At 44.4% G+C, this 25,390-nt stretch overlaps 1 protein-coding gene across 3 annotated transcripts; it reads left to right on the forward strand.

Moving 5' to 3' along the window:
* Positions 1–15,130: 15,130 nt before the first annotated feature.
* LOC136457476 (BTB/POZ domain-containing protein At5g66560-like) lies at positions 15,131–18,255 on the forward strand. 3 transcript variants are annotated; one of them, XM_066457663.1, is made up of 5 exons: positions 15,131–15,261; positions 15,488–15,680; positions 15,798–15,867; positions 15,961–17,235; positions 17,352–18,255. In XM_066457663.1, the coding sequence occupies exons 2-5, from the start codon at positions 15,637–15,639 to the stop codon at positions 17,892–17,894; spliced, it is 1,932 nt and encodes a 643-aa protein (XP_066313760.1). In that variant the 5' UTR covers positions 15,131–15,261; positions 15,488–15,636; the 3' UTR covers positions 17,895–18,255. The 3 variants fall into 3 exon arrangements, with proteins under 3 accessions (XP_066313760.1, XP_066313704.1, XP_066313642.1); XM_066457607.1 differs by lacking the exon at positions 15,131–15,261 and having other exon boundaries at positions 15,357–15,680; XM_066457545.1 differs by lacking the exons at positions 15,131–15,261; positions 15,488–15,680 and having other exon boundaries at positions 15,715–15,867.
* Positions 18,256–25,390: the final 7,135 nt, after the last annotated feature.

A 25,390-nucleotide genomic window follows, 5' to 3' on the forward strand; every position in this document is an offset into this window, starting at 1 on the left:
TGAGACGTTTTCCCCGCTGTGGCTGGTCTGAGACAATCCGGAGCCTAACATCATCAGGCATATGACTGTCTAGGAGCAATAGATATATAGGACGACGTTGGGAGTTGTCAGTTGATCGAGAATTCAAGCAGCCAACTGAAAATCTGGTGCCCCTAGCTATAGCTAGTAGTAGACTAGTACTGGTAGACAGCGCTTCGCTTTCGGCTCCATGGCGCATGCATGCATGCCAACCGTCGTCGGCCGACGGCACCGAACATTCCGAACGGTTTTTTCCGAACACAAAAGGACGAGGGCCCAGTTCTTTCCAAAAATTTTGCAAAATTTTTCATATTTCCCGTCACATCGAATCTTTGACGTATGCATGAAGTATTAAATATAAATAAAAAATAAAACTAATTAAACAGTTTAGACGAAATCTACGAGACAAATCTTTTAAGCCTAATTAGACTATGATTGGACACTAATTGTCAAATAACAACAAAAACGCTACCGTGCCCATTTTACCAAATTTTTTGCACCTAAACAAGCCCGAGGATCAAATCGGATTTCGTCTTATCTTATACCGCTAGCAATGCTTAGGCCTGAGTGCTCTGGCTATAGCTAGCATCGCCCACTCCTCCACTTAATCAATTATTTATTTTATACACGGTACAGATGCCATAGGTACACATCTCACCTAGCTCCAAAACATCTCTGACGGGCTAAAAGACACATTTTGAGCTTGATAAAATCACCACATGTGCTTGCTATATTGTTTCAGATGTCTTCCTACTCTTAAATAAATGATCAATCAACCATAAGGTCCTCCTATATTTGAGAAGGCCACCAAGATATATATAAACCCAAAACTAAAGAACATAAAGGCTTAGACATGTAAACTTGACTGTAACTCGCTGAAATCAACATAAATATTAAGGGAAACGTGAAATAAAAAAAATAGCTTTGATTGCTCAGAGAGACAGAGAGAGAACTCAGGGAAAAATGGCATGGCTGCCTTGTAAAGTTGAGTATAAGTTTCTGAAATCCTGCACAAACAAGTATATGAAGCGAAACATGAGCTAGAAATGCTTAGCGAGACATCAATGACTAGTAGAGAAACGACTTTTGATCTACTTCGAAATTTGGCTTTAGTTCCGGTATTTTTCGAGCTCGGGACTAGAGAAACCTTTAGTCCCGGTTGGAGCTACCAACCGGGACTAAAGGTTAACTTTTATTCCCGCTTGGTCCCTCCAACTGGAGGCTCCATCCGGGACTAAACCGGGACTAAAGGTCCCCTCCTATATACCCCTTCTTCCTCCCCGAGCCCGAGCCACTTCGAGCTCAGTGTTCTTGCTTCATCGCCGGCCTCTCTTCTTCCTCATCACCGGTAATCACAAGATTTCTTCGATTCCTCCTTCGATTCTTCGGTTCTAAAGGTTATCAACTTTATACTCTCATGTTTCATCAGTAGTATATCTCATTTTGTGGACTAGATATATGTGGTTTTTTATGGTGGATTTTTTTATTTGTAAGCCATTTAAGCTCAAAATCACTTTAAAGTTTGCATATTTGGATGAAGGAATGTTAAAGTAGTTATTCAAAACTAGTATTCAGCTTTTATTTCTAACATGCATAGCACACTTCATGGTTTAGAGATATAGAGAATTTTAGAGTTTTTTTAATTTTATTTGTTTATAAAATAAGAAATTTATATTATATTAAAAATGAGTATAGAGAGTAGATGGCAACTGCTTCCGGGTCCTCGGCCTCTCATCGGGTTCCAAAGCGACTGAGGCCGGATCTCCCTCTCATTGCATACGGCAAGTGTGAGGAGAAGATTGTGATGGAGTACCGGGTGAGGAAAGAGTGTCCCAACAAGGGCCATATCTTCTACAAGTGTCCGGATCGCAATGTGAGTTATTTTGTCGCATTTAATGATTATGGTTAATTTATACTTATTTTTATGATGATTGTGATTAAAGTTTTAATTTTTTTGTTTTAATTTCAGTGGGATGGCACTGGATGTTTAGGCTGGTACTAGGAGGAAGAGTATGTTGAACACGTGCAAAACTCTCTTGCATAGGTGGCTACGGCGGCTGATGAGGCAGTGATCCTGTGGAAGAAGCCCATAGATGTTGAGCAAACGCATGATCTGTCTGTTTTAGTTAGGATTGGTCGCGAAATCCTTATGCTGCTGAAGTGCATTTTAGCTTTAGTTTTTTAGTGGTAGTTGTGATTGTCTACATTGTAGCGAGACTTTCATAAATTAATACCTTGTGTGGTGGTATGCATGTCGTATAATTAACTAATTATGTTCTAGGTTTTAATATGGTATGTATGTCATGTAATGCAGATGAGCGGGCATTGGATGTACAATGCTGATCGCCGCTCCCAAGAGTTCATTGAGGGCGTGCATTCTTTCTTATGTGTGGCCGAGGCAAACAAACGTGATGGTTTCATGTGCTGTCCATGTGCCATATGTAAGAATTTAAAGAAATATGCTAGCTCAAGGAGTCTTCATTCACACTTGTTGAAGTTGGGTTTCATGCCAAACTATATTTGTTGGACGAAGCATGGAGAAACTAGGGTTGTAATGGAAGAAGGTGAAGAAAAACAATGTGATGATGATGACATTATTGCTGAATATGGTGCCTTCAATGATACTACAATGGGGGAAGCTGAAGAAGAGGTAGGGCAGAAGATGAGCCCGCTGATGATCTTGGTCAGGACATTCGTGGCGCACAAAGAGAATGCGAAAGTAAAAAGGAGAAGATCAAGTTCGGGCGCATGCTAGAGGATCACAAGAAATTGCTATACCCAACTTGTGATGCGGGGCAGAAAAAGTTGGGTACCACACTAGAATTGCTGCAATGAAAGGCAAAGAATGGTGTATCTAACAAGGGATTTGGGGAGTTACTAAAAATCTAAAAGAAGATGCTTCCGAAGGATAACAAATTGCCCGCCACTACGTACGAAGTAAAACAGGTAGTCTGCCCTTTGGGATTAGAAATCCAAAAGATACATGCATATCCTAATGACTGCATCCTCTACCGTGGCGAGGAGTACGAGAAGTTAGATGCATGCCAGGTATGTCATGCATCACGGTATAAGATCAGGCGAGATAACCCTGGTGATGTTGAGGGCGAACGTTACACGAAGAAAATCTCTGCCAAGATTATATGGTATGCTCCTATAATACCATGCTTGAAATGTCTGTTCAGAAACAAAGACCATGCAAAGTTGTTGCGATGGCACAAAGAAGACCATAAGGTAGACAATATGTTGAGACACCCTGCTGATGGATCCCGGTGGAGAGCAATCGATAGAGAATTCTCAGAGTTTGCAAATGACGCAAGAAACTTAATGTTTGCTTTTAAGTACGGATGGTATGAATCCTTTCGAGGAGCAGAGCAGTAGTAATAGTACTTGACTTGTTACTCTATGTATCTACAACCTTTCTCTCTGGTTATGCATCAAGCGTAAGTTTATTATGATGCCAGTACTCATCCAAGGCCCAAGGCAACCTGGCAACGACATCGATGTGTACCTAAGGCCACTAGTTGAAGAACTTCTACTTTTGTGGAATAGACCAGGTGTACGTGTGTGGGATGAGCACAAACAGGAGCACTTTGACCTATGAGCATTGTTGTTCGTAACAATCAATGATTGGTTTGCTCTAAGTAATCTTTCAGGACAATCAAACAAAGGATATAATGCATGCACGCACTGTTTCGATGACATTAAAGGTATATTCTTGAAAAAATGTTGAAAGGTCGTGTACCTTGGCCATCGTTGATTTCTTCCTATGAATCATCCCCTAAGTAAGAAAGGCAAGCATTTTAAAGGTAAGGCAGACCACCAGACCAAGCTGGGCAACTAAACTGGTGAGAATGTACTCAATATGGTCAAGGATGTGAAAGTAGTATTTGGAAAGGCACATGGCAACAAACCTGTTCCAAACGACGCCGACGGTCATGCTCCCATGTGGAAGAAGAAGTCCATGTTTTAGGAGCTACCCTATTAGCAAGTCCTAGAGGCCCGTAGCGCGATCGACATGATGCACCTGACGAAAAATCTTTATGTGAACCTACTAGGCTTCATGAGTGTGTATAGGAAGCCTAAGGATACACTTGAAGCACGACAGGACTTGCGGTGTTTGAAAGAACGAGACAACCTGCATCCAGAGAAGACAGATGATGGACGTCATTACTTAAGTCCTGCCAGCTACACTCTTAGCAAAGAAGAGAAGGAAAGCATGTTTGAATGCCTAGCAAGCATCAAGGTACCATCTGGATTCTCCTCGAATATAAAGGGTATAATAAATGTGCCAGATAAGAAATTTCTAAACTTAAAGTCCCATGACTGCCACATGCTCATGACGCAATTGCTTCTAGTTGCATTAAGAGGAATTCTACCTCCAAATGTACGTCTAGCCACCATAAAGCTATGTGCATTCCTCAATGCAATTTCTCAGAAGGCAATCGATCTAATGGATCGAGCTAAACTACAGAATGATGTGGTTCAATTTCTTGTCAGCTTTGAGTTGGTGTTCCCTCCTTTCTTCTTTAATATCATGACACACCTCCTAGTTCATCTGGTCAAAGAGATTAGCATTCTCGGTCCTGTGTTCCTGCACAACATGTTCCCCTTTGAGAGGTTCATAGGGGTCCTAAAGAAATATGTTCACAACCGTGCTTGGCCAGAAGGAAGCATCGCCAAGGGCTATGGAACAGAGGAGGTCATTAAGTTTTGTGTTGACTTTATTCCCGACCTTGACCTGATTGGTGTTCCTGAATCACGACACGAGGGAAGACTAAGTGGAATGGGAACAGTAGGAAAGAAACTGTATATTGGTATGTAGGACAATTATTTTAATAAAGCACACTACATAGTTCTGCAAAACTCCTGCTTGGTGGATCCGTATATCGAGACACATAAAGAGTTACTCCGATCCGAGTTTTCAGGGAAGTCTGAAGCTTGGATTACGTATCAGCACATGGAAACTTTCAGCGACTGGTTGCGAAAAGAATGTCAGGGTGATGAGAGTATTGATGAGCAACTGTATTTATTGGCTAGGCAGCCATTGTGGCATATCCTCATATACAAAGGGTATGAGATAAATGGGAATATATTTTACACAGTAGCCCAAGATAAAAGAAGCACCAACCAAAACAGTGGTGTCCGCATAGATGGCACCGACCCTAATTGAAATAAGCAAACATATTATTGCCTCATAGAGGAGATATGGGAACTAAACTATACACCTACTTTTAAGGTACCTTTGTTCAAGTGCCAATGGGTAAAGGTGACTGGAGGCAGGGTAGCAGTCGACAACTAGTATGGAATGACAACTGTGGACCTCAGTAATATTGGGTACAAAGACGAACCGTTCATCCTTGCCAATGATGTGAATCAGGTGTTTTATGTCAAGGACATGTCTACAAAACCAAAGAGAGGAAAAAACAACAATGACCCAATCAATGAGCCAAAGCGCCACATAGTTCTTTCAGGGAAAAGAAACATCGGCGGAATTGAAGATAAGTCAGACATATCAGAAGATTATGAAAAGGATGACCGAATTCCACCCTTCACAGTGAACAAAGACCCAAGCATCCAGCTAAATGATGAGGACACTCCATGGTTACGGTGCGATCATAACCAAGGGATATACGTTAAGAAGTTCACTACTGTGCCCGCTTGATATATATATAGTGATGTTTAATAGTGTGTATAAGAGGTATTATGTAATAATTGTGAATTCAGAGAGGTTTATTAGGTGTTTCCTTTTTTTCTATGTTTAGATTAAATTTGTGTTTGATGGTGGGATTTCCATGTCGCTTTTGGACAATGAGTGATGAAAAAATGAAAAGATTTACGTTAAAATGATGTGAAAACAAATTTCCAATCGAAAACAAAAGTTTTAATAATTTAAATTAAACACTATATTTTTACATTAATGAAATAGCAATTATTAATGACATTATGTTTCAATATTTATAAGAAAAAACAAAAAACTTTAGGTCACATAATTTTCCGGTGTGCAATAAAGCAAAAGTAAATCCATATTCTTTTAAAACAATTTTATGCCTTGTATTTAATTTACTGTGCAATTAACAAGACTTTAACATTTTATAGAAAGAAATATATAAAAAACAAATGGAGTTTGAAACGGGCGGGGAGTGAAACTACAGCCCAACTTTAGTCCCGGATAGATCTACCACCCGGGACTAAAGGTGGGCTGCATTTTTTGTGGCCCGCCAAAAATACACCTTTAGTCCCGGCTCGTAATACCAGCCGGGACTCGGCTAGTATTACGAGCTAGGACTAAATACCTTTAGTCCTAGCTGGTACGGGACTAAAGGTATTTTAGTCCTGGGCATTTGCAGGAGCCGGGACTAAAGGTCCCTCCCCTATATAAGGCGGTCGTTTCTTCCTCCTCCTCACTCTTCGTCTTCGTCGCCCATTGCCATTGCCATCGCCGTCGCCCTCGTCACCCTCAACATCTCTCCGCCTCCGCGCGACAAGCGCCAGCGTCAGTGGAAGCGTTGCCGCACCTTCCCCGCGCCTGAGCCCGATGCCGCAGCGGAGGAGCCACCCTAGCCGACACACCACCGAGGACGAGGAGCCCCGGAGCCGGCGACGAGACCCCTCGTCATCCCCGTCGCCGCGCGCTCATCCTCGTCGTCGAGAGATCACCTCCGGCCAACACTGCGCCTCGAGCTCGTCCTTCGTCCCCGGCGGCTGGCTCTACGCGCACGCACGCCTCGTCCTGGCCGGCTCTATGCGCTCATCATCCTCCACGCTCGTCGTCCTCGATCTCCTCACCATGTGCTTGTGCTCGTGCTCGTCCTCATGCTTGTTCTCGTCGTGCTATATGTGAGCAACAGTGTGTATGAGTGTGTGCACATAGAAAAAAATATAGAAAAATAGATAGATTTTATTTATAGATAAAATAGAAAAATGTAGTAGTTTACTTAAATATAATATATATATATATAGAAAAAATGTTGAGTGGATGAATTGTAGAAAAAATGTAGTCGTGTACTATAATATATAGTTATAGAAATATATTAGAATCTTCGTGACAATTGAAAAGATTGTTTTATTAGTGCTATAAATTTTTTGGTATATATATCTGAATTTTGATATATTGTCATTAATGTTGATATATATCCTAAGCTCCGCTCCAAACCCTAACCCGGCCGAGCTCCACTCTAAACCCTAACAAAGGCGTAAATAATAACCTTGAATTCTATAGTTATATATATTTGATTCTTTATAATTGGGGTGACATGAATTTTGATATATTTATATACACCAATGTAGATCAGGATATATAACCTAATATCCTGAACTCGCTCCTAATCCTAACACGGCTGAGCTCCACTCCAAACTCTTATATATATCATAATCAAGTTCCGCGCATACAAACCCTAACCAGAGCTCAGCGTAAATAATAACCCTAAATTCTATAATTATTCAAGTTTAATCCCCTAGCTCTATCCATTAAATAGCATATGCATGACTAGTGTATGGTTTTATTGTTATATATATAAATTTGTTATACACACATATTAGAGAGTTATAAATTTGTATTATTATATATATATATTTGTTATACATATTAGAGAGTTATAAAATTATATTGTTATATATATAAATTTGTTATATATATATATATATCACTTGCCAATAAATATTTCTAGAAAATAAGAAATCAAAGTTATGCTTTGGAGACTTAAATTTCGAGTGTAGTTATTTAATTAATTTTAAGCATATGACTCGATCCATTTTATAGATATATGGTTTTTATTTTTTATAGATATATCTAGTGGTGTAAAAGCTAGATGGCTGCCCCGAGAGACAACATGGATGAAGAAATGATAGATATTATCAACACCGGCACTCAATTTGCTGATGATGACCAGCAAGATGTAGATGACGGGAGTCAATACCTGGCTCTTGAAAATAATCAAGAAAATATTGTGCAAAAAAATACTGGCGAGGTATATATATTTGAATATTATATATATATATATATATTTGAATATCTATCATCTATTATGTGTACACATGATATTTATTTATTCTTTTTTTATACGTAGCCCTCTGGATCGACGACCACAACGGTGAAAAGCAAAAATATTCGAGGCCCGAAAAAGCCATTGGAGGGGTGCTACATAATTCGGAATTCAATATCGAGACAGGCAAACCACTTGGTCCACATGCAAGGAAATTCGTGCAACATTGTGGGTATCTTGTAAGGGACAAACTTCCGATTAGTGCCCGTAAATGGAAGCAAAAGATCAACGAGCCTCATGTTAGTTTTGTCTCTGATCTTGATAAGAATTTAATTTGGAATGATATCCTTCAACATTTCACGTTGCAAGCGGATGATTATGATGATATCAACGATGATGAATTGAAGGAGCTAGTTCGAAAGTGGGCTATGAAGAAGATGGCCATACAATTTTAGACTTGGAAGAAATCCCTATACATGAAATACGTCAAGAAAAACCTAACGCCCAATTTCAATACTAGGGGCCCGCTCGCGAAGTTGAGGTCCTACTGGAATGATTTTATACAGTACAAGACATCGGAAGAGGGTGAGGAACGGGTGAGAATGAACCAAGAGAATACCCGACAGAAGGTATACCGCCATGGCATGGGATCAGGTGGCTACACGACCACCATTCCCAACTGGGAAAAAATGGAAGCGGACATTCTTGCCAAGAGTATCACACCAGAATCACTCAATTGGCCCAAATGCGTGAAGAATTGGTTTTTTGCTCATGGGGAAAGACTGGACCTAGAGACCGAGAAGCTGGTTCATGGCCTAAAACTTGAAAGAGCAACACAAAGATTTTCTTATGCTCTATAAGCTAAAGCTATTAGTGCGTTCAAGCCCAATAGGGAGAAGGATGAACTGACGTATATCATCGGGACTGCTAAACATAGTGGCCAAACAAGAGGTTTAGGACAGAATATTTCTTGGGAGCATGGTTTCCCTAATGATAGAGGTACCTACAGAAGCCGACAGAGAAGGAAGAATGAGGAAGCAGCGCGGATCAACAGGTTGGAGGAATATATTCATGAGTCACGGGAGGCGTTGCTTCAAGCACAGGAGCGTGAAAAGACATGCAAGCTAGAATGCAGGATGAAATCATAAAGCAAGTGTAAATAGCAATGAGTGCCCAAAGGCAGGCATCAGATCTAGGAATCAACATTAATATTAGCCCCCTGATCAGTTGAAAAGCAGTTGTGCTTTCATGGAGTTGCCGAATCAAGATGACGCAATGCTACGTTTCCCTATGGATGATATCACTGCACCATTTACATCATGTGAGCTACATATTCCAAAAGGGAATGCCACAATCATGGTGGCTCTCGGTGTTTTTTCTCCTCCAGATCCTACCAAGACACCAAAAATTCATAGGGCAATAATACCACATGAATATGTTAGCGTCTTAGTGGATAGAGTTAATAAAGGTTTTAGTGATCTAGCTCTTGACATTCTAAGAGGTGATGAGGAGAAGACTCTAGGAGAAGCAGAGAAGACATTCATACTATAGTGCAAGCGCTACATCATTATTCCCGGGGTCTCTAGCCCACCGCCGCTTCCTCAACTGCCAGACAATAGGTGCGGATAAAAGTGAATGAAACAATTTTTTACTATTTTTTTATTGACATGCATGATTAATAATAACAATTTCTTATACCTAATTATTCTTTTTTGTACTCACACAGCAGGGCCTCCGCCAACCTAAGTCTAATTATTCAATCTCCAGATCATCATATTACTCTGGGCGATGATTATGCAACACCGCTGCCACCTCTAAGGAGGTCTCCAATGCCTCCAAAGAGGTCTCCAACGGCTGCCCTGCCTCCCTTGATGACCAAGAAGCAGCCAGCTCCTAAGAGGTCCGCCCCGCAAATGAAGCCGTTGCCCACCAGTCGACAAAGAAGAAAGCCTCCTCTAATCCAGTTATTCCTCAAAAACTGTCTTACGAGAAAAGTGAAAAGGAATTAAATGCTGCAGTATAAAAAGATGTGAATAGTTTTTTCAAAAAAGTAAGAAAGCAACGAGAAGCGAGGGAGAACCTAGAGAAACCGTACTTCTACCTACCTCCAGATCTTCTAAGAAAGAAGGTGGACCAGAAAAACGGGAATCTCAAAAGACCCTACCAAAATCGGACTACGGCTGCTCTCTCACCAAGTCATTTGAGACGGCGCAGAAAAAGACTAGAGTAGGAAAAGGTGTTGCACAACTCAGACAACAATTGCAACAATCAATCCCCCCTCTTGTCATTCATAATGAATATGATTCAAACTTAGACTTACTGGATGTCGATTTTGAGGACCTGGTTCGGTTTTACGAGGATACTGGTTTGGACCTTGCCCAAGTGCTCACTGAAGGACCATCTGCTCCGAAAGTGGATTCTTGGAAAAAATTTAAACATGGAAAGAGTCTATACAACCCTGAGGCCTTAAGTGAACTGGGTACGCAAATGTACCTGCTAAACAAGTGGTACATGGCGGCGTGTGAACGGGGAGAGACCTTTGTTTCTATCAGAGTTAGAAACCAACATTACTTCCGTGGCGATGACGTTATATATGTCGAGTTTTTAGTATTACACCAACTATGCCACCTGGACTCCCTCGACAAAAGTCTCATTAGCTGTTATTGTCTGTAAGTGTGATTATTTTCTACTATTAAAGTGTATATATATAAAGCTACATGTATATATATATATTATATATCCTCACACTATATTTTTATATATGCAGATATGAGATGACAGAACTCAGAAAGAGAAAGGATAATGATGTTGGTTTCGTTGATCCAAATGTCATATTCAAACACCCTAATCCCCCGCCTCAATGAAAAGCTGAACTCGAGAAAAATCTTATGAGGTTCTTAGTGAACCAACAAAACAAGGACATACTCTTCCCCTACAACTTTAAGTGAGTGTTAAATAATTAATGTCGATCATATGGACATTTGTTTAATTATTTGCTTACTAGCTAAGCTATCTTTCATATATATATATGTTGACTCTAGTTAATGTCGATCATATTTGTGTATAAAAACATATGCAGCAATCACTGGATATTGATGGTCATCGATATGACCAATAGTCAGTTGAGCATCTTAGACTCGTTAAGAAAAGAGCAAACAGAGTACCAAGACATGATAGATATTATCCAAGAGTAATTTGGTCTCTCTAGCAACTATATATACCCCGATCTCTTAACTGCAATAATTATTAAACGCCAAATTAAAATTTTTATTTTATTGGGCACAGTGTTTGGAAAAGTTTTATTGAGGAACACCACATGAAACATTGCAGAGCACCACTGGATGTAATCGCACATAAAGTAAGTACTAGCTATATATATATATATATATATATATATATATATATATATATATATATATATATATATATATATATATATATAATTCAATTAACACCATACATGCTTTCAATTCATCGGATCTTTTTCTCATAAAAGTGGGTTCTAAGGCAAAAACAGGGGACCAACTACTGCGGATACTATGTTTGCGAGTTCATCATGGCGTACGTAAAAAGAACTCCTGAAGAGATTCTCAAAGTACGTTATATAAATATATTTATATATTCATAATTTCTTTTATTGCTCATATATATAAGTAATCACGTGACCAACACATATATATATTAATACTTTTTCTTTAACTTTTATTGAAGACTCTATGGTTGAAGGAAAAAGTCATACGACATGACCAACTGAAAGTAATTCAAGAGACTATAGCAGGATTTTTTAATGACCAGGTCTTCAACCCCGTCGGCGAGTTCTACAATGACATGAACGAAATATGAAAGCCAAATCAGATGGAGTGAATTTGTTATCCCAAGAATATAATAGAACATACAATGCAAGCTTTATTTGTAATATATATATATATATATATATATATACATACATAAAATAACGTACAATATATGTATATGCATGTAATATATACGTTAGTTTCATACTTTAGTTTATACAAAATGTTCGAACATTATAAGCGTGTAGAATATGTATATTATTATCAGCGTAGAATGCGTATTCGAAAACCAAAAGGAATCATTAATTGAAAATAGAAAAAAAAGAAAAAAAACCTTTAGTCCCGATTGATAATACCGGGACTAAAGGGCCGATCCACGTGGCCAGATCGGAAGACCTCTTTAGCCCGGTTGATATTGCCAACCGAGACAGAAGAGAGGCCCTTTAATCCCAGATTCGTGCTCCCGTTGAAAAACCAGCACTCAAGGACTTTCCCAACCGCAGCTTGGCTGTACCAGTGGATGTAGGGCGAAAGAATGTTGATTCCAGACGACAAAAGAGTATGCAAGTCATTAAAAGGATGCCAGCGAACAGTCAGGTACCATACAACCTGGTGTGTTGGTGGCTCCTGGTAGGCTGTTTGTATACATTAGATGTACTCCGTACGTGACACTTGTGGCGCTATTGGTTTGCTTTAATTTGATGTAGCGGTGGTTACTGAACAAAAGCATTTAATCCAATAGGAATGTAGAAAAGGTGCACTTTTGTTTAGTACGTGCAGGAAGGATCAGAAGATGAAACGTGTAGTGACTTCATTTTGGAAGAACTAATAAATCATCATATAAATAGGGATCAAAGTATGAGCATATAACAAATGTTATAAAGTACTCTCATTGAAAAGAACATATTTAATGATAGATGGATCTGTAAGTAAATATATATATATAAATAAATAAATGTGTAAAGGACATAAGAGTAAATTTGCATGATTAATATATAACTTAGGTATTTGGAGATAATACATTTACAACATAATTTGGATAAGTTTCATTCTATATGAGTATGGATAATATCATATACACATTTATATCTATTTTTGTGGATATAGATCTAAAACCGGATCATAGAAACCCAATTTGGATAATCCAGTTGGTAGCCGTTCCACAAGCCCGACGAGCAGATACAAATATTGACATCTATATTCATGTTTTAGTCATTGTAACTAACAGATAATTCAGCTATGTGGAGTAGCAGTTCTCTCTTTTTCACATGCCGTATTAATTGATCTAAATAGTTAAAATTTATAAATATTTCTATCATTGATCATCAATTTCAAAAAATATGTATAAGTTAACATAAAAGATTTATGTTCTTTCGATTTATAATAAGAAATACTTTCATAATATATACTCCCTCTAAAATAAAAAATGAAGTCGTTTTGGATAAGGCTTAGGTCAAACATTGGAAGTATAAATTATGAATAACTTTTAAGTTGTTGAGTTTGGAAATATGAAAATCATATGTATAGATTTGTCTTGAAAAATACTTTCATAAAAATTTACATATATCATTTTTTGATAAATATCTTTATAAAAATAAGTAGTCAAAATTATGCTTTGGAGATCGTGTCGCTGTCAAAAACGACTTTATTTTTTTTAGTACGGAGGGAGTAGTTCACGTGATATAAAACTGCATAAAATTTTTAAAATTGGTAGTCAAAGTTAGAAATGTTCAATTTATTTAGGATAAACTATGTAAAAAATAGTGAGAGTAGTATTTGCACACGGCTAATCATCATACTAGTATGTGTACAGTGTGGTCATAAAGACCGCCGAAAAGACGATCACACCAACCAACGAGCTGAGAGGTCCGAAGCGAAATTATAGGCAGTCCTGATGATCCCAATGGATCCACATTCCACACCAGCAATAAATAGATACCGGAGCCCAGCTGGAGGAGTTTGGTCCGAACTTGTTTAGATTGAGGTTAGGAATCAGTATTTGATATTATAGTATTTTTTGTTTATATTTGATAATTATTGTTCAATTATGGTCTAACTAGGCTTAAAAAATTCGTCTCGTAATTTACAGTCAAACTATATAATTAGTTATTTTTTTATCTATATTTAATACTTTATATATGTGTCTAAAGATTTGATAAGAGAGAGTGAAAAAACTTGCAATCTAAACCAGGCCGGGGCTGTTTTTTCCCCTTGCGAGGAGTAATGATGGAACAGTAGTTTCCTTTGTGCGGCGCGCGGTTGGGGCGCGCGGTTGATTTTGAGCTGGCAGCCTCCAGTTCAGTTCATCCGTCCAATTATCCCTGATTCTGATGCCATGATAAAATGCATTTGGCCGTCGACACGTTCTTGCATTGACAGGCTTCTCCTGAGCCACGACTTGGACATGAATTCGAATTTTTCGATCGAAAGTGCAGTATATATATGAACTGCTGTTAATGTTCACTTGCACAGCTGTTATTAGCCGGCACCGGCAGCAAAAAATGGTTTCGCTCTGCACCAGGGTGCAGGTACATGAGGTTTGATGTGTTGGGGCTCTGTCAGTCAGTGTGAGCTGGTGCTCGTTGTTCGTTCATTCTACTTCTACAGCTGCTCAGCTAGTCAGCTTCACACCTTGAGAACTGCCCTGCCATGAAATCCTGCCGCAGCCGTGCCGGGCTGGCTAGAAAACGACCGCGGGAAAGGGAGAGAAAAGGGAAACGGTGCGAAAACGAAACGGCCAGCGGTAAAGGCGGTAGCAGTACACACCGCCCCCGTTTCAGATTTCAGACAGACAGCTCCCATCTGGCCGCCTAAAAGGAGCGCAAAAGAAAGAAAGAAAGAAAAAAGGCAAGAATTTTGGTCAAAAACAAATGTATGTACATGCCGTAGCACGTACTGCTCGTAACATTACTGTATTAGTAGCCGTATGCTTTACAGTTAAGATTACTCGACAGTCGGCACTGGCAACCTAACAACATACACAAAAAAATATAATAGGGGACTGAAACCGAAACATGCATGCAACGCAATGCAGATTGTTCATTTCTCGGCTGCGCCATACAACATGGTTGGCCGCCTGAAATGGTTTCCCAGGGCATCCACATGTCTTTACCCTCTTTCTACAAAGCTTTTGCTGTTGGGTGTTGACGCAAGAAAGAGGCCGCCTTTTGCTGTTATAATTTCATCCCCCTTTTGCCCTTTTCTCAGCTGTCCAAATCCATAGCCGTGGACCGGCGCAAGCAGGCAGGCGTAGGTGAGGACGTGAGGTCTACTCGCGCAAGAAGTTTCCAAGCGTTCCCTCTCATGCTTGCTTGCAGCTTGCTTGACGTGGAGTGGTTGGGTCACACGCACCTCATCGCCCTCCTCTCACCGCCGCTCCCCAGCGGCCAAGAGAACACGCACAAAAAAGGCAGTAGATGAGCGGCGGCAAGCCGGCAGCGGATCGTTGATGAGCTCAGATTTTTAATGTAAGGCGCTTGTACGATTGATTTATTAAGAAAGAAAAATATTGTATGACCGATAAGGGCAGCCGAACTGCCACAAGCGCAGCGCAGGCGCAGCAACGAGCCGGAGCTTTCCAGTTTCCTACATGTCACCGGCTGTCCTGTCGTTCCTTGTTTCCCCCCAGCAATAACTTCCTGCTGCTGACACTGGCCTGGGAAGTGGGATTCTGATGCCAATTTAATTCGCCAGGTAGACGCCCTGAATTGCCACACCTACCAGCCCGGCGCCCGCCCCAATCATACGGCTACGAGCGAGGGAGGGAAGTAGATGTAGCAGATGCCATCTCCTTCTTCCTCCGGATCGTAGCTTGACGGAGCGTAGCGGGCAGGGCAGCGGCCATGTCGTCGTCGGTCCGGCACGGCTCGTCGAGGGGCCAGGCATGGTGAGTACTAGTAGTGAGCGCTGCTGGTGCTGCTGGCTATTTGAATTGCGGTGGTTTGATGCAGAATTCCGTTGCTTTCGCGTGTCTGCTGATGATGGGTTCTGTATCTCGCGCCAGGTTCTGCACCACGGGGCTGCCCAGCGACGTCGTCTTCGAGGTGCACGACATGACCTTCCACCTCCACAAGGTGAGTTCGTTCTTGAGCTGCTCTAATTGTTGGGGCTTTGGTGCTCCCCTGCGTCGTGCTCGATGAAATTCCGCTGAGGCGTTTCCCGCGCAGTTCCCGCTCATGTCCAAGAGCCGCAAGATCCACCGCATGCTCAGCGAGCAGGAGGAGCAGCGTCCGGCGCGGGGGCGGCAGCGGCGGCGGAGACAGATGATGAGTATTAGTGACGGAGGAGGCGATGACGGTGCTGCGGAGACAGAGATCGAGGAAGCAGAGGAGGAAGAGGATGAAGACGAGCCCGAGCAGGAGCAGGTTAGGACGGGAGAGGGCGACGGGCAGCCGTACAGCATTGCGTTCCCCGACTTCCCGGGCGGGCCGGGCACGTTCGAGGCGGCCGCGAAGTTCTGCTACGGCGTCCGCGTCGACCTCACCGCTTGGAACGTCGCGCCCCTTAGTTGCGCGGCCGAGTATCTGGAGATGACGGAGGAGCACGCCGAGGACAACCTCGCGGCGCGCGCGGAGGCCTACCTGAACCAGACCGTGCTGCGGCACCCCGGCGACGCCACCAAGGCGCTAAAGTCCTGCGAGGAGCTGCTGCCGCTCGCCGAGGACCTCGGCATTGTGTCCCGCTGCGTGGACGCCATCGCCGCGCGCTCGTCGGCCGCGTCGCGGTCCTGGTTCGACGACCTGGCCGTGCTCGGCCTGCGCATGTACAAGCGGGTGATGGCGGCCATGGCCGCGCGCGACGACGTCAGGGCGGAGGCCAGGGAGAGCTGCCTGGTGTCCTACGCCAGGGGCACCATCCCGGGGTTGTCGAGGTCCATGCGGTGGCGCCTCGCGTCCGCGCCGGTGTCCTCGGAGGTGGAGCAGAAGGAGCTCCTCGAGGTGGTGGTCGCCAGCCTCCCCACGCACAAGTGCTCGGGGCGCGTGATCACCGCCAAGTTTCTGTTTGCGTTGCTGCGCACGGCGCTCATCTTGCGCGCGTCGGATGCGGCGCGCATGGCGCTGGAGCGGAAGGCCGCCACGCAGCTGCAGCAGGCCACGCTGGAGGACGTGCTCATATTGAACTACTCGGGCACCGCGGAGACGCTCTACGACGTGGACTGCGTCCAGCGGATCATCAGGTATTTCCTCGCGGAGGAGGAGCCTGGCGGCGAGGCATCGTCTTCGGCGGCGATCGAGGAGGAGGAAGCGGTGGCCGCGGAGGTGGCGCGGCCGTCTGCCGTGGTCATGGTGCAGGTGGCCAAGCTAGTGGACAGTTACCTCGCCGAGGTTGCGTCAGACGCCAACCTGAAGCCCGCCAAGTTCTGCGAGCTCGCGCTTTTGTTGCCCGACCATGCCCGTATCTACGACGATAGCGTCTACCACGCCGTCGACATCTACCTCAAGGTACGTGCACCACGGAGCATGTTGTCCACGTTAAAGGACAAAGAAAAAATTGTCTCCTTTTGAGTTGTCACTGCCAAAGACCTCATCTCTTTGGCCACTGACTGGCTAATTTGCAGGCACACCCGCGGCTAACGGCGGAGGAGCGGGACAGGGTGGTGGGTGTGGTGGACTGCCGGAAGCTGACGGTGGAGGCGTGCACGCACGCGGCGCAGAACGAGCGGCTCCCGCTGCGGGCGGTGCTGCAGGTGCTCTTCTTCGAGCAGCTGCAGCTTCGGCGTGCCATCACGAGCACGCTCCTCGCGCCCTCCGCCGGCGGCGCTCCTCAGGCAGGCCCCAGCGAGGCGGCGGCGTGGCGAGGGCCGACGGCACTGGCGCAGGAGAGCCAGGTGCTGCGGCTAGACATGGACAGCGTGGCGAGCCGGGTGCAGGAGCTGGAGCGCGAGTGCTCCAGCATGCGCAGGGCTATTAAGAAGATTGATGGGCGCGGCGGCAGCCCATCGCCGGGCCGCCGCAGCGCTGACGGCGGCGGGGACGGGTCGAGGCACGCTGCGGGCGGGTGGAGGGCGCGGCACGGGTGCAAGTTCAGCACGCAGGTGTGCGACTCGCACGCGCGGAACGTGGTGGCGTCCAGGGCGTCCAGGATGGGGATGAGCCCGTAGCCCCCCGTACGTGCAGTGCAGGCGTCCTCTCCTCCGGCGCTCGGTTCAGACATGGGAATTTGTCACGCGATCGCGAGAACGAGAAATTCGACCGGAAATCAGCTCAGGATGAGAATGGCTGAGAAGTTCCAGATCGTTTACCGCTCCAAGTCTCATCAGTCTCAGCCTCTCAGGTGTCGCACGTTTTCATCTCTGGTTCGTGGACGTGAGAGGCGTGATGGCCATTGCCCTCTGTGTCGCCCCAGATGGGCGAGGATCCGTGTGCGTTGTCTTGTCTGTACCGGAGGGCAGTCTGTAATGTGCTAGCAAGCTGTTCCCGTTCAGCTTGTTCCTACTAGTAGTCGAGATTGCGCGCCGTGCATATCCGATTTGGATTGCCCAGCAGTTCGTTTGCCGTGGCCCATGGATGCTTTACAAGAGACAATCCTCTGCTCCACCTGCTAGGGTTTCATCACGCGTACACGTGCCATTGTTGCCAGGCTCACGGTCACAGGGCATTGGCACATTGTCATTCACTACAGAGGTAACAGAACAAAAGCCTGTGCATGCTCTGAACCGGAGAGAGATACATGTGGACCATGGAGTGCACCGATCATGAGCAAAGTACCTGATCACTAGGGTCTGCCTAGTTGCATGTATTAACTTGTACAACTTGTGTTTTTTATCCACATACAGTGCAAGATTTAGTCAATAGATTTGCACAAGCCGGTAGATAGATAAAAATGAAATATTCTCTCGACTCATATTTTACTAAGCACGGATTGTAACTACCAAGCAACACAATACAAACAAACAAACAAAATTTTAGCAAACACGGATTGCTTGTGTAGTACAACCCAACTGGATATATTACACATACATTTGTACTAATTTGGATTCTGATGTATAAGTTCTGATTAACACTAATGTAATACCCACCACATTCGCTGGTCACGTCGTCTTCTCTCGGAGAGGAAGGAGGGAGACAAATAGCTTTTGTCTCGCCTCAGTGGAGAAAGCCTGAAATGTAGCAGAAAGTAGGCACTCAATCTCTATTTGGAGATACATTTTCAATTCGAGCCCATCTGACAACCACGAATCCAACCAAATGTATGTCATCGTTTGGCTGCAGCCCCACTTCCCTTTGCTTTGCGAGTGCCCAAAACTTTATGCTCGCCTTTTATCGTGGTGCCCTGCAATCTAGCTTGTGGACAAAGATTGTGGAAAGAATTGAAAATATAAATGGGGATTCTGCAGAATCAGATTACCTGCACTACGTTCTGCTGGGAATCCAAACGATAGCTCATGACATGCTTTTGCAACAAATGTCGAGGGTACTCGATCAAAACAGGCAAGGAATGTAAGCGAAATCATCCAAGTTTGCAATGTTTGAAAATCTTGTTTCAATCGTGTACATGGATGACAATGGGCTTGTTTATAGGATTCCCTTGCCATAACAAGCTCACTATCAGATGCTACTCTTACAGCAGGATATATAGGATTTCATTCTCAATGATTTGCTAGACTCCTGGTCATACATCTGCTTGGTTAAATTTTTCCACTTCTTTCTTTGTTTCATGATTTTATTTCTTTTGTAAACTCCAAAGCTGCTTGTGTCTTTTTAATTTAATTTCCAAGTAGGGGTCTGCCACCTCCTGTCTTCATCATTACACAAAAAAAAAGTCCCCAGAAAAGAAAAAGGCGAAGCCCTAGGCCTTGGACAGAAACTGCCGGGCCTTCAGGCTCCTTTTTCATTTCTGGAACAGGTTAATTGGACCGGAGCAAGGCCCAGATTGGCTGGAAATTCCGGCCATGAGAAAGGGAAACTACCTCCTGACTCCTGAGTCCTGACAAAGCCGAGTAGACGACGCGGCCACGGCGCGAAGAAATTGTAGCGTATCAGCGTCACGACTGGGCGTCGTCGACGTGGCCTCTGGCCTCGCCAGATGACGAACGCCGAGACGTTTTGCTGGACTGACACGGACCTGCCAACCGTTGAGCCTGGACTGGTGCGTTCGCTACGCCGGCCAGCTCCATGGCCACTACCTGGCTTGTCCCGGGTAGGAAAGAGGGAGGAGCAGAATGCATGATTCGTGGCAACTTCCAGAATGCTGTCGCTTCTCCAAGCGTAAGCTGCCAACTAAAGTTGGGTTCGTGTTCGTCCCACGGTGTATGATCGGCGCACACATCACATCACGAGAGCGAGAAAATGTAGGAGCATAAGCCTTCGTCTTCGTCAGGGTAGAAATGGGGACGCATATGCAGAGGCAGCTCGCGCGCCTCCACCGCCGTCGTTCCGCGTATGGAAGACGACGGGGACGAACGACCGGCCGGCGTTTGCGTCACGTGCGACCGTGCGTGCCCTTGGAACGGGACGGAGGAAGCCGGCGGGCCAAGCACGGAAACCTGTTGCCGCCGCACACGCGTACGTCCGGTTCGCTCCCACCACTCGTCCTCACGTCCGACGCCCTCTCGGCGTCGGTGGCTCCGGTGGTAGACGGCCAAAAAAATGCGTGGAAGCTCCACGCGCGTTTCCTCGCTCCAGCGTACCTACGTGTACTACCGAGCAGGAGCAGCCGAAAAATCTTTGGAGCTTTTCGGCGCTTTTCCGAGGGCTGAGAGGCGAAGCTTTGGCTTACAGTTACAGTAGTCAGTACAGGGTTCCAGGTTCAGCTCACCTTTTGCTTCTTTCTTTCCTTCCTTCCTCAACGTTGCTTTCGGTGAATTATCAAAAAAAAAAAAGTTGCTTTCGGTGCAGCCGAGTCGTTCTTCTCGTCTGTCGTGTTTCGCTCGTCGTCAGACGACGAGCCATCAGCATTGTAGCGTGCGTCTCCATTTTCCTCCGGACGAGGTGAACTTGACTTGCGAATCTGAAGTTCTGAACCTATATGCAGTGTGCCAAGTCTGTTCAAGAAAGAGAGTGGCCATTCTTAGTTTCTTTACCATGCCACTTGGTGAAGTTTCAACAGAAAAAAAAAATGGTAAATATCATTAAACTTAAAATCTCTTGGGTTTAATATAAAAAATAATCTCTTGGGTGAATTTTCAGATCAACATGACTCGCTAAAGGAATAGCCCGGCCTCAGATTTTATTTGAACTGAAGGCAGAAGATGCCTATATTACAACGAAGGCAGCAAAGTTCAAAAGTAGGCAGACATCTTTCCTCCTGCTGCTTGTCCAACACCATGGCATCCTTATTATCCCCAATAAAAACATGGCATCGGTACCACCTGAACGAGCCACTATTTAGCATCAGTACTCAGGGCTGACGGTAATCATCTTTGCATCAATTGCAGAGGTTCCTCCAAAGTCCAAATCTAAAATGTCCTCAGGATTTGCTTTTTTTTTTTTTTTTGCGAAACAATCCTCACATTGCTTTGGTTTCCCTGCATTCCTAATGAAAATAGGTGCTTGTTATTACAAGATACTGATCCAAATTTTATCAATAGATACTGAATAGACAACCAAAAAAGGGTGCTTTAATGTAACTAGGATCACAGACACACGGGTAATACGTAATAGCCAAAGATCTTATCAAAGATCAGTGTCATATTATGTGTCGAAATGAAAAGTACTAAAAGTGTCACAAAGACGTCAAGAAACCACGTAGATTCGTATATACCGCTGAGCTGGTTCAGCTCCGGGACAAATCCACTCCAGCCAGAAGTGCTGGTTTCGGAACCTTCTGTCCCACCCGGCACCCACCCTTCAACTCCCCAGCCCGTTTCTACACGTGTCCCTCATGATCCCTACATCCCTCTTCACACGTGCATGTGCGTATTTATGCAGTCACAGTTCTACACCTTCTCCTGCGAAAATTCAGACGTAAGCACCACAAAAGGCAGCAGGTGCAGCAAAGAGTCTCTCTTCATACAACATCGGTTTAATTTTAGATCAGAAGGGAACTAGGGAAGAGAGAAACTCTGTACTGCTAACCGAAGCTCAGCAATGGCAGTGGCAAACGGCAGGTTGGTCAGGGCGACTGTCACAAAACCGTCCAATTTATAAGAGCACAAGTACAATAGCAATTACCGAAGCGATCAAACCGTCATACTTGAGCCCATATAAACCCGGTAGTCCAACGAAATCGCGAAGGATCTTAAACAACTAACATACTGTCACACCCAATTTTAAGGATAAAATTGAATGCACAAAACTCGTGTGTGCCCAGGAATCAATCACACACACAAGCTGACAAATTACAATAGTATCATCACAGTGTCTCATACATCAGAGTTATAATAGAACTTAGTCTCATACATCACAGCGGAATAATAAAAATAGAAAGAACTCTCGTGGCCGCCATCACAGGGAAGGTCAACTGGTTGACCACAAGCCTAATAATCCTCCGGGAAATCCTCATACCCGTTGTCATCTGTTACCCATCCGGGATTTTTATCCAAGTAAAGAAAATAAACAAGTGTAAGTACATTCCGTACTTAGCAAGCTAACATGGGGTTATGAAGCTCAAAAAGGATAGACTCTGGTTTACTGCAGTCAGCATTTTTAATAGGTCAAACTTTTATTCTCAAGTATTATCAAGTTATGCTTAAGCTCCCATTTAATTCCCATAAGAACAAATATCGGGGTCAGGTGTACCATATATCATCATTGAACAACTTTAAATGATCATCAACAATTAACCAGTTATTCTGTGAGTTTTCCGGGCCGCTCGTAACCGTGAGCACGGCTGTTATAACAGTTTGTTACCCTCTGCAGAGGTGGTGCACATTCACCGCGAGTCGTGATCCCCATATGCCCGGGTTAATTACTCCCATGTCACTTCCAAGGTGAACGGGCAGGGTACACTATGAAGCCATTTCATAGGTTTCCCTAACAAGTTAGGGCCGCTAGGTTTCCTTGGCAGGCAGATGTAGGAACCCCCCTTTCCTATGGCACAAATCCATCGCGGCTATACTCATAGGAACAGAGGCAGCCCTATACCCAAAGTGGCAAGCCCCATTTACGCCAAAAAGGTAACATCTAACTAGTTAGGAAAGATCCTATTACTGAGCTAAAGTCAGAGCCATATGACTCTCCCGGTTGCACTGTCAGTCCCAGCTTTTACCGACAGATAAGTCCTTATGGAGGGCCGGGAGCAACATGAACAAAGGTCATTTGCACTTTCGCCCTATGGAACAGTTGTTATAATTCATGTTACTCACTTTGTTCCATAGTATCATTCATCTATATGTATATCAAGTTCAATTAGAGCACTAGCAATCTACCCATATGCATTTAACCCATAGGAGACAAGGAACAGGATAACAATCACTAGGATATCCTTACGGTTATCAAAATTAGACACATGCAAATGAGTAATTGATTAAAGTGAAATAGGACATCAAGGAAGGCCCATGTTATACTTGCCTTGGTTCACAAACTCGTGCTGGTCCTGCTGGTCGTCGAAGAGTTCTTGGTCTCCAACGTTTTCCTCACCGTCTGAACGCGACCAACACGGCAACACACAACATTCCAAAAGCATTCATGCAAAGCAAACACTCCTATCATTAGAACAGTACACCAATAGTATTGAAATCAAAATAAAATGTTTGTAAAACTAATCTACGTTTCGCTACGATCACGTCAATGCGAAGTTCACGAAAAACGGAGCTAAAATGCGAAAGTTATGATTAAAACGGGTTTTCCAAAAGCCCTATATTTAATTAATTCTAATCATGAAATTAAAAAGTTCCAAACTTGACTAACAGTAGCTCCAACATGTAGCTTATGAAATTACGAAGCTAACGCGATTTGAATGGATCAATTCGGAGTTAAAACGACAATTCTATAAGCGAAACAGTTCGAATGGCATTTCTGTAAATACTGAAAGCGTACTTTTGACTTAAACAGCGAAGTTTACGCTTTCTAAACGGGTTTGCGCATTCGGAGAAATACGCTAAGGACGGCGGGTTAGGACTTAGAAAAATCCAGGGACTCTTTAGCAAATTTACCCCCGAAGGGGTATCTTCTATTTCCGGCCGTTAGATCCAGATCGGACGGTTCGGATTAGCCTGGGGGGTTTTGGCCGGCCGGAACAGTGACTCCGGCGAGGCAAGCCATGGCCGGCGGCGTGAAGCTCACTGGCGCGCGCGGTAAGGGGCCTACGGTCCACCAAAATGGCCACCGAGGACACCCGTGAGATCGGGGGGGGTAAGGGGTTTCGCGGCCATGCCGAGAAGACGGCCGGAGGGGCAAGCCGGGGCGCGGGCGCCATGGCCGGCGGCATGGAGCTCGCGGACGCTTGCGGAAAGGGCGCTAAAAGCCACGAAATTCGAAAAGAAACGCAGGGGGAGAGAGAGGGGACCACGGCGAGCTCACCACGGCGAAAATCGGAGGCGGTGACGGCTCGGAGACGACGGCGACGCGGACGGCGAGGACGGTGGTCGGCGGGGCTCCTCCGTGCGGCAGTTGCGGCCGGGACGAGGCGAAAATGGAGCGGGGGCAGCAGGAGGGCGCGCGAGGGGGCTCGGCTGCCTTTTAACGAGGCCGAGGGAGCGGGGGCGCGCCCACGACGCGCGTCGTGGCGGCGGTTCCGCCTTGACCGGGAGCGGGCACTGGACGCGGGAGGTTGGGGGCGGCGCCGACAGATGGGGCCCTGGCGTCAGCGGCTGGGCGCGGCAGTTGCCGGGCCGGCGCGGAGCGCGCGGCTGCTGGGCTGGGCTGAGCGCGTAGCTGGGCCGAGCGAGGCGGTGATGGGCTGGCGCGGCTGCGGGGCTGGGCTGCGGTGCTGGGCCGCGGGGAAAGAAATGGCCATGGGGCCAAAAGTCCAGGAAGAGAGGGAAAGAGGAATTTTTCCTTTTCTTTTTCCAAACAAATTTTCCAAAAGCATTTTAAATACAAATTTCAATTAGATTTTGAACTCATTTGGAATTCGAATCAAAACCATTCATCTCAAAATAAATATGCAACAGCATGTATGCATCACTTGCAGCTAACCTTATATTTGATTTTAGTTTTCACAAAAATTATTTATTTCCTATATTTCAATGCTCACCAAAATTGCTTAAATAAATCAATTTGGTTATTTTTTTTAGAAAATACTAATTTAGGGTGTTACAATTCTACCCCCCTTAAGATGAATCTCGTCCTCGAGATTCGGATGATTGCTTACTCAAACAGTTGGGGATAAGTCTTTCTCAGATCCTCTTCTCTTTCCCAAGTAGCCTCATCCTCTGTGTAACGATTCCACTGCACCTTACACATCTTTACTGTTCGGCTTCTCGTAACTCTTTTGGCAGTTTCCAAGATCTTTATCGGATACTCTTCATAAGTAAGATCTTCCTTGACAACTAGTTCTTCCAAAGGAATTTGTTCTTCTGGTACCCTCAGACACTTTTTCAACTGGGAAACATGAAACACGTCGTGCACACCGGATAAGCTCTCAGGCAGTTCCAACTGATAAGCTACTTCTCCACGTCTCTCTAGGATCTTAAAAGGTCCTATATACCTTGGTGCTAACTTTCCCTTCATATTAAATCTTCTCACACTTCTCATTGGTGACACTTTCAGGTAA

The sequence above is a fragment of the Miscanthus floridulus genome, chromosome 1 (genome assembly GCF_019320115.1).
Source record: "Miscanthus floridulus cultivar M001 chromosome 1, ASM1932011v1, whole genome shotgun sequence".
Lineage (NCBI taxonomy): Eukaryota > Viridiplantae > Streptophyta > Magnoliopsida > Poales > Poaceae > Miscanthus > Miscanthus floridulus.